The sequence below is a fragment of the Accipiter gentilis genome, chromosome 5 (genome assembly GCF_929443795.1).
Source record: "Accipiter gentilis chromosome 5, bAccGen1.1, whole genome shotgun sequence".
NCBI lineage: Eukaryota > Metazoa > Chordata > Aves > Accipitriformes > Accipitridae > Astur > Astur gentilis.
Genome location: NC_064884.1, coordinates 41511535 through 41531061, shown reverse-complemented (window position 1 = coordinate 41531061; position 19527 = coordinate 41511535). Strand labels below are relative to the sequence as shown.

The window sequence follows — 19527 nt, the reverse complement described above, 5'->3', positions numbered from 1 at the left end:
CTGTGTAAAATAGCTTGCATTGGGCCTTTGCCCTGGACCTTTGGCCTGGAGCTAGCCTCTCCCCAAGCCGTCTGCTCCTCCGTGCTGTGGACGGCAGAAGCTGTGCCCTCCTCGCCCAGGTAGCTCAGCAGAGATAGGTACGTGTCTGTGCAGGTTCCTAGGGTCTGGTAGCCTTCTCCTTAGGGACTCTTGTGTACTAAGAAGCGGGACTGCCCATTGGAAGAGCCACAAGCCCTGGCTTTTCCCTTCTGTTGTCCTGTGGCACTCGTATTGCTCATGTTTTCACCCATTAGGTTACACCTGCCTGGAGGCTGCCAGTCCTGGAAGGAGCTGCAGGGCTGAGCAGAGCCTTAAAGTTACCCTACCCCCAGCTGCAGTGATGGACAAGTCAGAAATATGTCTTCCACTTAAAAATGCTCAAAGGACTGTGGTCACCACTCCTGGCAGCTGTTCCTTACGCAGGAGGTCACGCATTGGTAGCAAAGCAACAAGCAGCAGCTCGTGCATCCATCCCTCCCTCCCTCCATCCACTGCAGCATCACCCCCCATGCAAAGCTTCACCTCTTCTCACAGACAAGTGTTTATCCTTAGAGTCATTTTATTACTAGTTCTGCTTTAGATTAAACAGGCCTTCAGTATATAAAAATAATGTATACAAATTAGCAGTTAATGTTTTACATTTCTGGCTTAAAGGCATTTATAAGTTACGCATTCATTTCCCTTCCCTCCCCTTTGAGCTTGTGTGTGATACTGAGCCGGTTGGCGCTTAGCATCTTAATTACAGCAGGAAGCAGTCGCTGCTCTGGCTTAACAGCAAGGACTTATCCTGGTCTAAAAGCTGGGACTAGCGAGAATGTACACAGCAGCCACGCATCCTCGCAGCAGGGCAAGCAGGGGCCGTTTAACAAAGTAAATGCATTTAGAGGTTAATTGCGATAGTGCATGGTTTGGCTTTACTGATCAGCAGCAGGGCAGAGGAGGAATCAAGTCCAGTGCATTATCTGGAGGCTTGTGCAGCTCTCTGGCCTCTCTCCTGCGTGATTTCAGCTGTGACCCTGCAGCATTCTGGCATCGTGGTGTTTGCTGCAGGTGCTGGAGGCTGCCCAGCACCTGCTGCATGTCGCATCCTTCAGCTGCTGCCTAATGGGGAGCAGCCTCGTGCTCCCCAAGGGCTGATGGTCACTGTTACCTCCGAGAGGCTCCAGCCCTGACAGCAGAGATGGATGCCAGGGATGCAGGAGGGCAGAGCTAGATACCACCTCGCAGAGACCTGAGGATAGTAAATCCTTGACCCTGCTGCTGATGGTCGTAGCTACAGAGCCTCCCCTGTGGTGAGGAACAGACTCATCGCAGCCTTACGATCCTAGTGAGACCCTCGATAGGGTGCTCCAGTCCCTGCTCCCTAGCACAGAGAAATTTTAAGGAAGACATATAAAATCACTGTAAAATAGCACCCCTGCCAGCTCCTGGGGTATGGGAAGTGCCCAGGGTGGGATCTTTGCAGCAGGCCTCTCGCTGGAGAGGAGGTGCAGCCTATGCCTGCTCGGCTCTGCAGCAGAGGAGAACACAGGTCTCAAAGGGCTGGGGGAGGTAGGGGGGATGTGCAGGGACTGCTGTGTCCCTGGCTTACAACCCTCCTCCCCTCCTGCAGCGGGAAATCAAAGGCACCAGCAAGCTGAAGAGTGGGGCACACCAGTGCGCAGGATTGACCCTGAGATGGGTGTGCGATGGAGTAGCTCTGGGGTAGGGATGGGGCAGCTCCTCTTTTCCTTCCAGGACAAGTTGGGGCCCTTTCTGTGCTCCCCCCTCCCTGCCCATCCCCAGGAGGGTCTCCCAGCCCTGCCAGCCTGGAGGAGAGGAGCTCAAAGGCATTGCTAAGCAAGCACCGGGGGATCCCTGCACCAGACCCAAGGGCATGCAGGGTGGGAGCTGGCACGCTAAGCGGCGGGAGCAGCTAGGAGCGGGCACTGTCCCTCTGCCCCATGTCATCCCAGGCCAACAGGTTGATGTCCTGCGATCCCATCTGCATCGGGAGGATGGTCCTGTCCCAGTCCTGGCAGCTGCAGGGTCGGCGCCGGTCACAGTGAGATGTCCGGCGTCGCCTGCAGGCTCTGCCCCGCAGCCCGTTTCTTGGCGCTGCCGCGGCCCTTGTCTGCGCGCCGGTAAGGGTTGTTCCGCAGATCTGCATTGGGAGAAAGCGCGGAGGCTGGCTGAGCTACGCCTGCCCGCCCCGGCGAAGGCTGGGACCCAGTCACCCACCACCGCCCAGGAGTCACCCAGTTTGGGTACAAGGATGCTCAGGAGAAGCCCAACCTGCTGCACACAGAGAGGAGCAGCAGCTACAAACAACCAGCCTATGGGACCCTGTCCCTCGGCTCTTTCAGTGCCCAGCACCGTACCATGGGACTGGGGCTGATGCTGTGGTGCCCCTACGGATGGCTTTCAGCATGGGGCAGAGTCCGGCCGATGTGCCACACAGCCAGAGGCGACGATGGGCCGAGAAACCCAGGAGGGTGGCAAAGTCTGGCAGCCCCCGCCTGCACTCTGCCCTCACCCCGAGCCCGACTGCCCCCACGTTACCTACAGAGGACTCTCCTCATTGAAGCTCACATCGCAGAAGAGCCGGGACGAGCGCTTGCCCGTCCGGGCCGTGAAAGGAACAGTTTTCAGAGCTGAGCAGAGCAATCCAGAGAGACAGCGAGGAGGAGGAGAGAGGAGGAAGAAGCAGAAGAGGAGGAAGAGATATGAGACAGGGCAGAGAGCACTCAGTACCTTTGCTGCATAGGGTGGGAAAGTGCTACAGGTGGGTTTGGTCCCCACGATGGGACTTGGCCCTCCAGCTCCAGGCTGACAGCCCCCTGCAGCCCCCCCGTCACTGAGGGTCTCCCCGCTGGCACAGAGCCTGGGGGGGATGCCCAGCTGCTCACCTGAAATAATCTCTCACCTGAAATAATGTCCTCAATGGCCCCGTCTTTTCCTTCATAGATGAGTGGCTCCTTCACCATCTGCTTCTTCTTCAGCTCAGCAATCATGTCCATCTGCTGCCGCCTCGCTTTCTGGATGGGCAACTGTGGTTGGGGACAGCACGGGGTGAACAGTGTGACCTTCTGCCGCAGCCCCAAAGGAGATGGGGTGCCCCCATCTTCACCCCCTACCCAGCTCTCCCTCACCAGGACCTGTTTTGCCCTTCCCCACCGCACAGCCCTCTCAGGGCTGGAGCAGAGCTGCCCCGCCAGGACAGAGGCATGTGGGTCACCTTCACCTCAGGCTGGTCCTCGCTGCCGGGGGAGCCAGATTCTGCTTCTTTGGCTGCGGCCTCTTGTTTCTTCCACAGTTCGATGTCCTGCTCTGCTTTCTTGGGAGAAGTGCAGGGAGGATGTGCTGAGCCAGGGGGGGCCTCCTGTGGGACTGCAGCCCCCCCTTCCTCTCCTCGGCAGCCCCCAGCTCACCCCAACCCAGCTCCAGCATCTCCGACCACCCCAAAGGGCAGCACCGAGCCCCAGGGTCTCCCTGCCCTGCAAGCCCCGTCTTTCATGTGGCTTTTGCTGATTATCCCAAGGTGGGGTCAGACCCCCCAACCCCAAATCCCCTCCCAGCCCCCAGAAACATGGCACCCCCCCATCCCCTCCTACCTTGTATGCTCTGATGAAGCGCATGAACATGGGGAAGAAGGTGGTGGGGGGACTGGTCTTGGGGTTCTCCCCGAAGTATTCCACGGCTGACTCATATGCCTCCTGCAGGCAGAGACACCCCGATCCGGGGGGCTGGGGCCAGGCAGCATCGCTCCGTTGCCCACTGCCTCCTTCCAGCCTCTCCCACCTTAGCATCCTTCTCCGTATCCCCCCCAGCTCTCCTACTGGAGCCACATCCCGACCAGGACCCTCTCCCATGGGGCAGAAGTGTGAGCAGAGGGTACCTCAGGGTGTCTCCATGCAGGAATGGGGGCAACCAATCCTGCCCCATGACCCCACACTACCCCCAGCACCCACCTTGGCGGTTTTGCTGTCAGCCTGCAGCTTCTCCATCACCTCCGAGTTGACCTTGAGGAAGTCCTTGAGCACAGGGCTGTCATCCTGCCGCATGAACTCCTTGCGGGTCAGCTCCATCCCCTGCTGCAGGCTCCGCACGTCCTGCAGCACGCTGTCCAGGGAGACTGCAGGAAGGGCGGGCAGCACCGGGGTCAGGGCAGGCTTGGAGAGCCCCCACACTGGGGCTGCACCCTGCTGTGACACCCCTAGTCCGGTGCCCATGGGTGCTACCTGTGCCCGCCTTGTCGAGAAAGTGCAGCTCAGTGTGGAAGCCGGTCAGCTCGGGGTACTTCTCTGTGATCACCCGCACCAGGTAATGCAGCAGCGTTTGCTTGCGGTCTGTTGACTTCATCTCCAGGAGCTGGGAGAGAGCAGCGTCAGCCCCAGCCCGCATCCCACCTCACCCCTGCTCAGGGCAGGCTCTGGTGGCTCTCTGCCCATGGCTGGTTCTGCATCCCTCCATCTCTCCGTATCTCGTCTCTGCATCCTTCTGACCCCACAGCTAGTTCATGTGTATGTCCATCCCTTTAGCTCCTCCCCATGCCTCTCCAAACCCTACAGATGGTGCCTGCATCCCTTCTTCCCCACAGCTGAATCCCGTGTTCCTCCACCCCTATAGCTGATCCTTGCATCCTTCCATCCCCACAGCAGGTTCCCATGTCCCTCCTTCTCTACAGCTGGTCCCTGTACCATCCCCGAAGCTGGTCCCCAGGCAGTGACAGTGCCCCTGTGCACCAGCACACCGGGCAGCCCTGCGCCGACCCTACCGCATCCAGGCTCTGCAGCCGAAAGCCGTAGGCTGCTCCACGCTTGCTGCTGTTCATGTAGTTCCCAAAGGCCAGGACAATCTGCAGAGACACAACGGCTTGGGGACACGATCCGGCACAGATGGGGCATCCCAGGGTGGGTACAGTGCCTACGCTCACTGGCAGCATCCTGCGCGCACCCGTCCCCCCGTCAGGGCCACTGCACCCCAAACTCCTCACCTCAAGGATGTTGCGCAGTTTGCTGGAGGACTTGAGGGACATGGAGGCGGCGATGATGGCGTTGAGTTGCTGCGGGTGGGAGGAGAAGCGTGTGAGTCTCGCCACAGGATGCCACCCCCTTGCAGCCCCCCCCACCTGTACCCACCCCATGTCCCCCCACACCCAACACCCACCGGCATGAGCAGCTGGGCTGTATCATTGAAGTTGCCCAGGAAGATCATGACGTTCATGCGCTCGGCCAAGCGTGGGATCTTGCTGAAGCGGATCATGAACTGGTCCTCGTCTGAGAGGTCCTCCGGTGGCTGCTGCTCCCGCTCGAACTTCCCGATGAGCGTCCGCTCGTACTCGGTGGGCAGGAAGCGCAGCAGCAGCTCCAGAAAGTCAAGGCTCAGAGCTTGCTGGTCATACCTGCAGGTGGTGGGAAACCCCCAGTGCAGTCAGACCCTGCAGCAGGTCCCTCCATCACCTCTGTCACCCATGGCTGGTTCCCATCTTCCCTTCATCCCCACAGCTAGTCCCCCCATTCCTCCATCTCTCCGTATCCGGTCCCTGAATCCCTCCATCCCTACAGCTGGTGACATGATTCCTCCAACCCCAGCAGACACCACACCATCCCGACCCCTCGATGTAGCTGGGCTTGCACCCGACCTTCTCCTGACCTTCTCCCATCAAGGAGGGGACACTCACGTCTCGATGGCTGTGCAGATGTCCTGGATGCTGCGGCCGCCCTTGCGGAGGGTGATGGCCAGGTTCTTGGCACGGTTGGACTCCATGAGGGTGACCTTGCTGGGAGCCTTCTGCGTGGCCTTCGTCTTGAGGGCAGTGATGTCCAAGCCAGGGCCCTGCGCCTTGGTCTTGAACTGCTCCTCAAAGTCACTCATGTCCAGCTCCTGCAGGGAGACAGGGCTGAGGGCACGGCGGGGAGGTGATGCAGGGCATCTGGGACGAGGACAGGGCCAGAGGACTGGGACAAGGGGGAGAGGAGTGAGAGGATGAAAGTGGAGCAAGGAGATGAGATCAAGTGGAAGAAACGAGAATGGAGGAAGGGGATAAGGACAGGGACAGGACAAGTGGACAGGGAGGGGCTGAGGAGACCAGAGGGTGAAGATGAGGAAGAAGACATGGCCAGGATGTGAGGATGAGGATGGAGCAAGGGGACAAGGATGAGGTGACAGGAAAAGGATGGCAGATCCCATGTTGTCCCTGTCCATGGCGCCAAGGAGCTGCTCCAAACTCCAGCTCCTCCAGCAGCCACATGACACCACGGATGGGTGCAAGGTGGGTACGGGGGCAACCTCAGCCTGGGTGCAGCATGGACTGGGGCACCGGCCCAGCAAAGCACCCTGCACCTGGACCCCCCCGGACTCTCCCTGTGTCCTCACCTGCAGCACCTTCTCATCATTGAGCTCAGTGAAGACGGTGCCATCGATCTGGCTCGGCTTCAGTGCCACCCAGTTGAAGACGGGCATGCGAAACTTGGTCTGGATCGGCTTCTTCACCTTCACTGCGGGGTGACAGGGAAGGGGGGACACGTCACGGGGTGGGGGGGCCCCAAACCCACCCTGGGATTCCCCCAGCCCTCACCTGGGGGATGACCCCACCATCCCTGAGCCACACTCACCTGAACTGCCAGCAGTGGGGGGGGCACCTGGCCCAGCTAGGAGCTCCCCACCGAGGGGTGGTGGTGGTGGAGGGGGGGGGACAGGGCCCTCCAGCCCCCCCGGGAGTGGCGGGGGTGGGGGTGGCACTTGGGCACCCGGGAGCGGAGGGGCTGGGGGGGGGCCAGTGCTTGCAGGCAGTGGGGGTGCGGGGGGTGGGGGGGGGCCGGGCTCAGCCCCCGGCAGCGGTGGGGGGGGTGGAGGGGGAGGAGGTGGGGGGGCGTCGGGTGCTGGTGGGGGAGATGGGGCTGGAGCTGGAGCTGGAGCATCTGCAACAGAAAGAAGACGTGGGTGAGATGGTGGCACGGCAGGGCCCGGTGCCACCGCCACATTCCCTCTGCCACCGAGTGACTCTGCGTCCCTGGGCACATCCCCGCGCCCCTTCCTCAGTTTCTCTACCCAGAGACACGCTGCCACCCCGCCTCTGTGCTGGGTGTCCCCACTGGGAAGGGGACATCATGGGCTGCTGCCATGCCCCTGCACCTATGGTACCTGCGCCGGTGGTGGTGCTGGTGGCGGTGGCCTCTCCGGTAACCACGGGGGCTGCCGGGGTTTCTATGACGACGGGGACAATTTCGATGGCAACGTCTCCGTCGGGCCCACGCAGGATCTGCACCAACCCCTTCTCCTCCAGCTCCACCAGCCGCCGCTCCAGCGCCAGCCAGTAACACTCCTGGGGCTGCGGGGCCGGCGGGCTGGGTGGCCGCGGCGGGCTCAGCTGCTCCTGCAACAGTGACAAGCCCCAGCACATCGCTGGTGTCCCACTGCACCCCTTAAACCCGGGTCCCCCAGGCACTCATCCCTTTCTCCGGTATCGTAGTACCCATGGGTGCTCACCCGCAGAGCCTCCAGCTCCCGCCGTGCCTGGCTCAGCTGCTTCTCCAGCTCCGCTATCTTGGCCATGGAGTCGTTCTCCGCATCCTGCAGCTTCTCTGTCAACTGCGGAGGATGAGGCGACGTCGCTCAGCCCCATCCCCGGCCCTCCCTCAGGGCTTGCGTCAGCAGCTCCTGCCCACGCGCCCACGTCCCACCTGGCTGACGTGCTCCTGCAGCTCCTCCATGTGCTCCAGCACGGCCGTCTTGGTCTCCGAGTCCTCCAGCATGGCCCCCACGTCAAAGACGTTGTCCAGGTAGGCTTGAATCTGCACCTGCAGCTTGTCGCTCTCGGTGAGGCGGAGGCTCTGCCACGGGAAAGCCGGCGGCACCGTCACGGCCGGTGGTACCCCCCCCTCCAGCACCCACCCACCTCTAGCACTGGGGCGGTGCAGCATCACCCACCTCCAGGTACTGGTCCAGCCCCAGGTGGGTGAACTCGTACTGCAGGAAGACGCGGAAGTTCATGTTCTCCACCGAGTGCACCACGATGTTGATGAACTGCATGCAGGCCACCTGCGGGATGGGCATAGGCTCAGTGTGGTCACCGGCATGGCATGGTGGCCTGGTAGTCCTTGGGGACACAGTGCCCCAGGGACTGCACAGTGGATTGGTGGCCCTTGGGGACATGGTGCCCCTGGGGAATTCATGGTGGTTTCACAGTCCTAGGGACCTGGGGAAGGACCAGCGGCTCAGCAGCCCTTGGGGACACGATGCCCTGAGGACAGCTCTGTGGCTCAGAACCTCCTGGGGACACAACGCCCTGGGGACAGCACAACAGCTGGGCAGCCCTTGGGACATGGCACCCCCAGGACAGCATGGTGGCTTGGCCACCCATGGGGACACAGTGCCCTGGGGACAGCAGAGCACCAGCCCCGCCAGCCACTCACCATGAAGTCGATGTTGGTGTCCTCATTTCGGAAATATTCCATCAGCTTCTCGAAGCGATTCTTCTCCCCGCAGACCTGGGGTGGGAGCAGGGGGCTGAAGGCCAGGGGGGACATGGCCAGGGTGGGCACCCAGGGGGGTGACAGGGCAGAAGGCACCCACCGGTGATGCCATCCCAACCCTGGTGGGTGCTGCCCAGCACCCAGTCTGGCTGGGACATAGCCCTGGGGACACGTGCTGGCATGGGGACATCAAGCCCAACAGCTGAAGCATCCCCAAGCAAGTCATGGGATGGGCATTTTCAGGATGGAGGATCCCCTGATGATGCAGGGCTCTGCCACATATAGGGAAACTGAGGCACGAACCCAGCCAGAGCACGGGTGTCAATGTGGGGACTGTGCGTCCCTGCTGGGGACTCACCTCCTTGAAGTTGTCGAAGGCGGCCAGGATAATGTCATGGCCACCTCGGACCAGGCAGACAGCGGCCAGCAGCTCCAGCACCAGTGCCTTGGTCCTGCAGAGACATGGGGCAAAGGGGGTCAGGGCCACGGGGCGAGCGAGGGGACGGGGGGACAGGGGGACGGGTCCTACCTGGCGTTCTTGTTGTTGAGGCTCAGGGTGATCTCGTTGACGCAGGCTGGGTGGTTCATCACCAGGCTGAAGCCAGACTTTGGGGGGAAAGGGAACATTAACGGGGTCATGCGTCCTCCTGTTCCCACCCCAGGGATGCTCCGGGACCTTGGGACATTCCTATACCACGTCCCCACCAGACATGAGGTTGAGCGAGGACATCTCGGAGTAAGGGGATGGCGAACGGGTCCCACCCCAAACCCTGAGCCTGAAAATGGCACCGCAGGGGCTGGAGATTTTGGGGAGCCCCAGGTGGGTCCCTGACGACACCACCCTCTCCCACCTGGTAGTTCATGATGGCACGGAGACACATGATGCAGACGTGGACGTCGTCCTTCTGGCTGACGAGGCGGGAGTTCCTCAGCGTCTTCCTGCTGTGTGAGGGGTTCAGCCTGGGTGGGCGAGAGGGCGGCTGAGCGGGGGCCGGGTGGGGGGCGGCCGGGGGGCACAGCGCAAGCGGGGAGGGGGCAGCGCACGGGTGGGTGGCAGCAGGGGCGGGAGATGACACCAGGGGACCCGGGCATTTGCGACCCCATAAGAGAGACCCCCACATCCATCCCCATCTACAAGCCCTCGGGGTGGTGGGGTGATGGGGGGAGGCAGGATGGAGGTTGGGTGTCCCTCGTGTGCATGGGTGGTCTCGGAGGCTCACCGGGGTGGGTAGGAGCTGCCGGGTGACCTGGGGCTACTGTCCCCATCGCTGCCCGGGGTGCCGTAGGGGACGCTGGGGTGAACGTGGCGGAGGAGGGTGTGGATGTGCTGGTTCGAGAGGCAGCAGCTGGAGGAGCGTTAGAGCCTGCAGGACAGGAGGGAGAAAGGGGGCTCCCGCGTTGCCCCTGGGACACCCAGGCTTGGGGACACGGGTGGGCGACAAGGGCTGGGACCCCCTGCAGGTGCCACGTCACTCCTGACCTGTCCCTGGGGCTGGGGGGGACACCCCGGCTCCTCTGGAGCTGCTGGCAGGCAGTGAGGGACCCCCGCGGTCCCCAGGGTGCCACGTTAAGGCTCCCGGGGTGACCGCGGCGGGGTGTCCCCTGGGACCCCCCCCTACCCACCGGGGATGCCCCACAGGCACGGTCCCCAATGCCGGTGACCAGCAGCAGGGTCCCGCCGGGGCATCCCCATCATGCCAGAGCCCCGGGCCCTTCACCTACCGTCAGCGCGTCCCCCCGGCAGCGTGCAAGAGAAGAGCGGGGTTAGAAGGGGGCTGCGGGGGCGAGCGGCACCAAGCGAGAGCCACCAGCCACCGGCACTGGCTGGGGGGGGGGGGGCGCAGGCCCATTCCTCCACCCGTTTTAAACCAGGGTGGGGGCGGTGGGTGGGTGTCATTTGCTCACCCAAAATCTCAAGCACTTCCAATTTTTGCTTATTCTTGGGTTTTACCCAGAGCATCCCACAACGGTTGCAGTGCCGGGCTGGGGGCACGGATCCAGCCCAGCTCCCATCAGGCTTTATCCCTTGCACACACAGGGGGACGTGGCTTTGTCCCCCCCAAACCAGCGATGGGGACCCATTTTTAGGACCAGGCCTGCGTCTCCCTGCCGAGTCCCTCTCTGAGCACGATGCGGCCGGGGGTGCAGCGAGGCGGAGAGCAGGGGGAGGACACAGCGCGGGGACAGGGAGGGGGACAGCTGGGGACGGGACCATGCGTTACCTGACGGTGAGGTGCCGCACTTTGGAGGAACCCTGGGTGGGGGACGAGGAGCTGCTTTTGCTCAGGTCCTCCAGTGACCGCTCCAGGCCCTTGCCCTTGTCGGAGCCTGGGCTGCCGTTCTCGGCGCTCTCCATGTCATACCTGGTGACCCACGGGGACACGGGGATGGGTGAGACGTGGCACCCTGATATGGGCAAACAGCCCTCTGGGGTCCCCAGGGCTGGGGGTGTCGGGGATGCTGTGTTCAACCCCAGCCATGGAGCATCCTTAGCTCCATCACTCTGATGACAGGGGACAGCACCCCCCAGGGACCTCCCCCCACCCCCCCTGAGTCCCAGGGAAGGCTGATCCCAGCCTTGGGGAAGGAGAACCCGGTGGGGACGTACGCGACAGAGCACTGGGCAAAGGCGAGATACTCCAGTAGCACATCCAGCCCTTTGTTCTCCTCGTTGAGGAACTCCTGGACCCAGCTGTGGGATGCAGGGGGTTAGTAGGCTCTGCCAGCCCTCCTCATCCTCCCTTCTCCCCCCCCAGATGCCCCAGCAGAGCCACCCACTGGCCAGAGGTCCCCAGCAAGGGTGGGACACACTGGGGACATGAGGTGGCACCATGAGATGGCACCTCTCCAAGGCAGGTGGGTGCCATGCTGACCCCACCTCCTGGTGCCCCAAGGGACACAGCCCAAGGGCTCCGCTGCCACTGCTGCCACCACAACAGGACAGCCCAGCTGTGGGTGGCAGGACCATGGGCACCCACGGCTCAGCACCCACCGTACCAAAAGGGGCCGGGGTACCTAGGGTGGGCACCAGGCTCCATCCTGGCACCCAGGAGGTACCATGGTGGCACCCACCTGGCAGAGCCAAAACGGGGTCCTACAGCAACCATGGCACAGCCGGCTGCTTCAGGACCCCTGTCCTTCCATCAGAGCCACCCCAGAGGGGCAGGATGAGGCCAGCAGCCTCCACATCCTGCTGTCACCCCCACAGCCAGAAGCCACCAGCACACCAGTCCCTGCCCCAGCAATGCTGGGGACACCAGCAGCAGCCAGGTAACAACGAGGACACCTCCCAGGTCCCTCTTCCTTACCCGATGTAGTTGGTCCTCAAGGAAATCTCCAGCTCCCGGAGCACCTGCGTCGACTCCTGCACTCGCCTCTTGAACTGGGGGACAGGGAGAGCCGTTGGCACCGTCCCTGCGCCCAATCCGGGATGGGGACGAGGGGTGCAAGGGGGAGCCCTCACCTTCCTGCTTACACCACCCGTGTCCAAGTAGCTCTTCAGCTTCTGGATGTAGGCGGATGGTGGGTTTTTCACCTGGAAACGTTCCTACGAGCCCCAGAGAGAGGCTGAAACCAGGCCACCCGCCCGCAGCACGGGGACGTGGCAGCCACCATGTCCCCGTCCCGCCCCCCCCTCCCCCCGCGCTGCAGATGGTCGCGCATCAATGTTTAATCAGGTTAACAACACGCTGTCTCTCTAACAGAGATGGATGTTGGCATTCAGCATATGCCGAGTTGATGCCCACATTGCGAGCAGTGCTTGGGGACAGGGACGGCACTGGGGATGCCGCGACACCCGGACCTCACCTGATCGCAGATGAGCTCCCACTTCTTCTCGTTGTCATACTGGTTGAGCAGCTTCATCTTGTCTGGGGGCAGGTTCATGGAGTTCTGCGGGGTGATAGGTGTCAGGGTTGGGGGTCACCACCGAAAACACCCCCCAGGCCTGTAGCACCCCAGCTCGCCCAGCACTGGGTGTCCTTGCTCAGTGGTGGGATGATGGGGACATCGGTGGGAGGATGGGGACACCACCATCTCCAGGTTGTTAGCATCCCACTAGCCATGGACCCATCAGCAATGCCCCCACCTGGGGTCCCCAAGGTGGAGGGCAGGGGACAGGAGGAAAAATTGGACCCGTCCATCCATGTCACATGTGTGTGATGCTCCCAGCCTCAGCCAGCCCAGTCCCAGCAGAGCCACTTGGGGTGCGGGACGGGGACACAAGCTGGTGACACAGCTGAGGGCTGAGGAACCCAAGAGTCTGGGCCCTGCTTGAGTGTGACGGTCACCTCAAGCAGGGTGCGGCCTCCGCCGCAGGTGCGTGACAAGCCTGGCTGGTGAAATCAGTGTTTCTTTAGAGACATGATGTCAGTGCAGGGACTGGTATGTCACCATGTGCCTCCGTGCCGCCGTTGCACAACCCTGGCCCCCGCCACCCCCCCCCGGGGCCACCCCGTCAGGATGTGACGTGGTTTCCGCTCTCTGAACGGCACAAGGTGGCTGCAGAAACTGCTCCATGCTATGGCTGGGAGCTCTGGGACACCCTGGGTGCAGCCCCTGCCTCTGAGGTGCTTGGGGACACAGTGAGTCCCTGAGGGACACCATGGGGTGACCAGCAGAGCCTTTAATGGGGCACCCACCATGGCCTGGGCTATGCTGGGTGCTCAGCTCGGCTCATGGCAATTTATTTTCCCAAAAGACCTATTTCTTGGTGATCCAGCCCCCAGGGAAAAGCAGGAACTGAGACTGCTGCTGGCCTGGGGAGCCCAGGCAAGCTGGCACATGGAGGTGATGGACAGCCCCAAGTCACCCTTACCCTCCAGTTTTGGTGTCCCCTGATGTCAAGGATGGGCATGTGGGGAGCATGCACTCCTGGGACACCCGCATCCTTGGGGAAAGGGGTTTGGTTGCCCACAGAGCAGCAGGTCCAAGAGGAGAGGTGTCACGGTAGTGAGCAGGAGCAGAAACCTCACCGCCCACCTCCACCGAGGACCTGTCGAGCTGCTTTTGCAAGAGATGTGGGCAGAGAGGAGCCAGCACTCGGCTGGATTTAGTCAGGGGACAGCTCGCACAGAGAGCTGGGTGGGGAGGCTAAAATTAGGCTGCGGGGTCAGAAATAGCCTCGTTGCAAAGCTGCTGGGGCCGCACCAGAGCTGCTGGATCCCGGGATGGGCAAGGTGGCAGCAACACCTGGATGTCCCCTTTGCTGGGCAGCCCCGGCCTCATGGTCCCCAAGCTGCCATCCTTGGGGTGGATGAGACCCTCCAGGAGGGCCAGACCAAGGGACAGGGCTGTGCCAAGAGGGACCACGTACCCAAACACCCCACCCAGGGCTCCAGCAGCACCCATGGCACTGTCCCGTGGGACACTCTGTTGGGTGCCCTCAGCAGAGAGGGCACAGCGGCACCCGCCACGTGGACCACCTCTTCCAGGGACCACATGTGGGACCTAGAAAAACCAGGACCAAGCGTCACCAGTGGGATAGGCCCTCCCGTGGGCTCCCTGCCGCAAGGATGCAGGCGGGGCAGGGGGATGCTGGGGATGACCCTATGGAGGTGGCTCTGCCACCGAGCCCTGCGGTCCCTTCCTTGCAAGCAGGGCTGGGCCGAGTGGCAGGATGTGGCACGGTTTGGGTACAAACTGGGTGGTGGCTGCGTCTTGCCATGGCCCCGGGCGGGCATGTTATGCCGGGGGGGGGGGCAGGAAGTGGCTCCGCTGTGGTCCCCCACGTCAGCCAGCAGCGCGAAGAAACTGGTTCTCATTTCCTGCCGAGGAGGGGGGGGACCAGTGCTGCAGGAGGTGTGGGGCAGGGTGGGAGATGTGGGGCAGGGCAGGAGCCAAGCACCCTGGAGGTGGCAGAGGAAGGATTTAGTCCTCCTCTTCTTCCTCCTTGGGGGACAAGGATGGAGCAGCCACGGGGACTTGTCCCCAGCAGCCACATCCTACCTCCCAGCACCCAGCACCCTCTGGCCAGCACTCAGCACCCTCATCCCGCCCCAGCATGGGACTTCTGCATCGTTCCCCGCCCCCCACCCAGCCTGCCAGCAGCATCGCAGCCCACCGCGTTACTGAACGGATGCCACCAAATGTCCCCCACCAACTCTCCTGGGACACGTGGTGCCACGCAGCCCACGGTGCCATCCCACCCATGTCCCGTGCCAGGATGTGGCCGGCTGGGACCCCCCACCATCTCAGGGTGGGTTTGCTGCGGGGTTGAGCTGGGCTTAACCAAATACCTGAAACTGAGACTGGTGGGAGGCAAAGCAGCACCTACATTATCTTCCGGAACGAAAAGACCTTTTCATATCACAGCACCCTCAGCACCGGGGCTGCAACCGGGGGTGGGGATGGAGCTATTTTGGCTGTCAGACACCTTCTTTTTGTTCCGCATGTGAGCAAGGCAGAGCTGAGCAAAGCTGGGTTCTGCATCAAACCCCAGCACAAAAAAATGAAAAGCATCCTTTACGGAAGTGTTTGCTCTGCAAAACACCGACGGGCTTGAGTGAAAACCAGGCTGAACCCAGGAAGCATAGTTTCTGGGCCATGTGCCGGGTGTGCATCCGCGGAGCGGGGACAGAAAGCCTCGATGATACGTGGCACAGGAGAGCATCCCAGTCTCGACACTGGGTACCAACCCTGCCTACTGCAGGGAAGGGGCCAGACCAGCCCCGAGATGGCGGTTTAGGGGCCTCCACCGACCAGTTGGCCACAGGAAGGACTATTGTCAGCAGGTGCCTGGGCTGGTGGCCGATGGACCACCCTGCTCCTGGGATGCTCCATCCCTCGTGGCCGTGGAGCACGATGCTCCCACCCAAGGGGGTTTGGGGCATGCCCAGCCTTACAGCACCAGCCCTCCCATGGTGTCCCCTGCAGTGACCCTGACTGCCACCGGACCCATCCTCCTGCCTCTTCCTAGGGCTCAGCAACAGGCACCCAGCAGGATCTGGCCCACCCAAGGCTCTCCTAACACCCAGCGTGCAGCAAGCCAGGCTGGGTGATGCTCCCAGGACCAGTTCATCCCACCAGGGAGTCCCTGGATCCAGCCAGGTCCCAAATCTACCACATGCCAGGCAGGGACAAGCCAGTGGAGGAGCAAATGTGTCCCTGCTGATGGCCAGGTCCTGCTGCAAGGGTGGTGAGGAGCAGCTAAGGGATGGGCGGCCACTACCGCCTGCTGCTCCCAGCTCTATTTTAAGAACAAGCAGAAGCTGCTTTCACAGGCTGAGGAGACGAGCCTGATCCAGCCACTGCACCCGTATTCCCGCTAGGTGCCTGCCTGCCCAACCTGTGCCCACGCACGGGGGGATCCCTGTGCTGGGATGTCCCCCTAAGTCAGCCAGGGCCAGATCCAGGGATATGGGGGGGGATCCCTGCACTGGGACACTCTCATGATTCAGCCAGGGCCTGATCCAGCAATGTGGGGGGCTGATCCAGCAATGTGGGGGGCTCCCTGCACCAGGATGCCCTCCTGATTCAGCCAGAGCCTGATCCAGTCACCCAGGGCATTCCCTGTGCCAGGACATCCCCCTCATTCACCCAGGGCCTGATCCAGCCACGTACAGCAGCCCTTAGTTCACAGGCCGCTTCACTTCCCACCCAGAGGACATGTCCCCCGTGGGGACACCCCACCACAGCCCCCGTGGCACCCAGCCGGACCTGGCCATCGTGCCAGTGCCGAGCTGGGGCCAGATCCAGCAGAAAGTTGAGCATCGGTTTTCTTTCCCGGTTAAGCTGAGGCTGACACGGCAGCCAGGGCTCACTGGTGACCGGTCCCATTGCCAGGGCCAACAGCACATCTGCAAACATCTGCAAACATCTGCAGCAGTGACGTTTGCCGCTCTCTCCTCCAGGTCCCAGGAGAAGCGGCAGCGAAGCCCTCGCCAGCAAAACCTCCCAGCCGGAGCAGCCCCCGTCCCCATCAGCCACCAGCCGAAGGCTCCAGCCGAACCCTCCCAGCTTCACCTCCACCACACCTTCGATTCACAGGTTCATTTATATATTCCTGATTGCTACTTTTTAATGTGCAAAGGAGGGAAAATCCCAACTGCTCCAGGTGGGAGCGTCTGAGCATCCCCATCCTGGCAGCAAAGCTGCTCCTTTCCTCTGCTCCGTCCCAAAAAGCCACGTCGGCACATCCCAAACTGCTTGGTACGGGGACAACCCTCCCGTTGCTCTGCCAAAGCGGCATCTGCCACAGTGCCCTAGCTGGGGAGAAGCCAATTTTGGGGGATTAAAACTAAATTCCCCATTTCTTGGCATGCAATGGGTTTATCCATCCCCTTCCTGGCGGTAGTTTGGATCCCCTGGGCTCCACCACCGGCTTTTCTGCCAGGCTTTGCCCCACAAGCTCTCCCAGTTTGGGATATCCAGCCCAAAACTGGTTTGCACCAACATGCTGTCACAACATCGCCGTAGCTGCGGCAATGTGCCGGATCCAGATCACACCCCACCAGGAGATTCCCAACCCGTCACCGATCTCACAAGCTCAGGAGGCAGAAAAAATTGAATCCCAAGTCAAGGAACATGGTTGGGGTGGGTAAGGGTGGAGGGACCCCCCCCATCCCCGTCCCCTCGGGGGTCCCGCTGCCTCCCCTGGCCGTCAGAAGAGGGAAGGGAACCTGTGAAAGGAGGAAGCGAGATTGGGACAGATGATTTCACAAGATGCCCGGTTCCTGTCTGGCCCAAACCCAGCCCCCTGGGACCCCCCAGCTCCCGGGAAAGGGCTTTCCCTTGGGATGGAGGGGGTCTAGGTGGCAGCGAGGGTCTGGAGCATTGTTTTTCCCCTTCTCTGATCATTTTTTTGGCTCAGGATTTCCAACCTGCCGCCACCCAGCCAGGCAGAAAGCACCGTTTCCTGAGGCCTCGCAGCAGCAGCGGAAGCACCCCGAGGTCCCCGGCCACCCGTCCCCTCCTGTCACCGCCACCGCGTCACCCAGGAGCCATCACAGGCACTGCCACCCAGCTCAGCCACCCGCTGCCCTCTGCGCCCACGGCGATGGGCGTCCCACGGCAAAGCCCCATCCTTGGGGATTTTGGGGGTCCCATGCAGATCCCCACCTTGCAAAGCCCTTCGCCATCATCCCCCCTCAGCCGCGCCGAGCTGGAATTGATGGTGCCGGTGGGAGAGAAGCGGCAGCGGCTCCGGCTGTGATGCCTGCTCCCAAATAATCCTCCTATTAAATGCCACCAGATAAAAAAGCTTCCAAATAATTTGCGCTGGGCGCCGGGATGGGGGATCCCACCAAACAGATCCCAGCGCGCCGGCAGGCGCGGGAGCTTTTGCCCGTGTCCGCTCCCAGCACGGAGTCGGCAAATGTGCTCCATCTCCCGCCCGGGGGATCAAGGGATTAAAGCAGCAATTTTTTTTCCCTGTTCCCAGCCCGACCCTCCACCACGGAGCATTTTTGTGGAGGGCACAGATATGGGATGGAGCATATACGGGCTCCCGTGGTGGGACCGCGGCCGGCCCGGCACGAAGGTCACGTCCGTCCGGCCCCGCTCAAGGACGGAGAGGAGCGGGCAGGCGCTCATCTCCTGCAGCTCCAAGTGTTTCAAGGAGCTGCCATCCCACGGGAACGCCGTTTCGGGAACGCCGTTTCGGCATCGCCCGCTGCTCACCCCATGGCCGGAGCTGGGGAGGCCGGGAGCGATGCCGGTGGTTTTTTCTCCTGGGGACAACGGCATCGGGGAGGAGGAGGAGGAGGAGGAGGAAGGAGGTGAGCCAAGAGCTTTGCCATCCGCAGCACCGGCTGCCTGCAGCACGCTGCCGGCTCCGGGCCCTGCCGGCTCCCCGCCATGGCGGAGCATCCCGGTGAGCCGGGGTCACCCCAAGAGTTCAGGGCTGGCTTCCCCCCCCCCCCCCCCCCCAAAAAAAACCCCATAAGAGCACCGGGGAGGCAGCACCGGCTGGGGTGCATCCCCCGGGCAGGGTCAAGCATCCCTGTGAGTAACGGGGCGGGAGAAGAAAAATTACGATTAAGAATGAAAATAATGGATAAAAATCAAATTAAATATTAGATACAATAATAGGATACCACAACATGACGGTAATAAACCCCAGCACAACTATAATAACCATAACGATGCTCATAAAAAGCCCGGGCAGATTTCGGGGCCGCCCCCCCCCCCCCCCCCGAAGCAGAGGTGCCCCCCCGAAGCAGGGGTCCCCCCCCAGCCCCCCCCGAAGCAGGGGGTCCCCCCCAGCCCCCCCGCACTCACCAGGACACGGCCGAAGCGCTCCTCCAGCTCGGCGGCGGCGGGCATGGGCTGCCGGGCGGGCGGCGGGGCGGCGGCGGCGGCGGCCGGGGGGGGCACCGGGAGCCGGTTGTCGCGGCTCTCCCGCCCCGCAGCCCCCCCCTCCATGCCCCCGGCCGCGTTGCCCATGGCGGGGGTGCGGGCCGGAGCGGCTGGACCGGGGTCGGGTGGGGGGTGATGATTTTTTTTTTTTTTTCCGTCTTCCTCCCCCTCCCCTCTTCTACCGCTGCTGCTCTTCGCCGTTTGCAACTTCTCCGGGGCGTTATTACGCTGTTAACGCCTCCCCCCCGCCCCGGCGGGCTGGGCTCCGCCGCGCCCCGGCCCCGCCAGCCGAGGGGCGGCCCCGGCACCTGCCGCCCCCCGCCCCGCCCGGGGCTGCGGCGACCCGGGGCTGGTCCAGTCCCTCGTGCTGGGTCGAGCTGCCTCTTGGCTTGGCTTTAGCGTGGCTGGGTTTTTTGTTTTTTTTTTATTTGGGGCATGTGCTTTCATTTACTTATTTATTTATTTATTTTTAAATTTTGGGGTTTGTTTTTTTTTTTTTACTTTAGTTTATTGGTTTATTTAATTTCTATTTCCTTCTGTTATTTACCTGGGGGTTTATTCTCAATTTTTATTTTATTATTTTTATTTGATTCTTTTTCTTGGTTATTTTTACTTTATTTTTATCTTTTTAAATTTTATTTTCTTTTATTTTACTTTACTTTTTTAATCTTTGTTATTTTATTCACTTTAAATTTATTTATTTATTTTTTATTTTATTTTAATTTTTTATCTTTTT

At 61.7% G+C, this 19527-nt stretch overlaps 1 protein-coding gene across 2 annotated transcripts; it reads right to left on the bottom strand.

The window, feature by feature from the left end:
* Positions 1-576: 576 nt before the first annotated feature.
* FMNL1 (formin like 1) lies at positions 577-18999 on the bottom strand. 2 transcript variants are annotated; one of them, XM_049801008.1, is made up of 26 exons: positions 18714-18999; positions 12303-12386; positions 11959-12042; positions 11804-11877; positions 11104-11187; positions 10718-10858; positions 9347-9455; positions 9025-9101; positions 8854-8947; positions 8436-8510; positions 7951-8061; positions 7704-7853; positions 7510-7611; positions 7165-7396; positions 6636-6941; positions 6397-6518; positions 5702-5904; positions 5188-5422; positions 5015-5083; positions 4796-4876; positions 4260-4389; positions 3990-4153; positions 3633-3734; positions 3257-3355; positions 2945-3068; positions 577-2182 (listed from the first exon to the last, which is right to left on the bottom strand). In XM_049801008.1, exons 1-26 carry the CDS (start codon positions 18876-18878, stop codon positions 2079-2081), a joined length of 3321 nt encoding a protein of 1106 aa, XP_049656965.1. In that variant the 5' UTR covers positions 18879-18999; the 3' UTR covers positions 577-2078. The 2 variants fall into 2 exon arrangements, with proteins under 2 accessions (XP_049656965.1, XP_049656966.1); XM_049801009.1 differs by having other exon boundaries at positions 3263-3355.
* Positions 19000-19527: the final 528 nt, after the last annotated feature.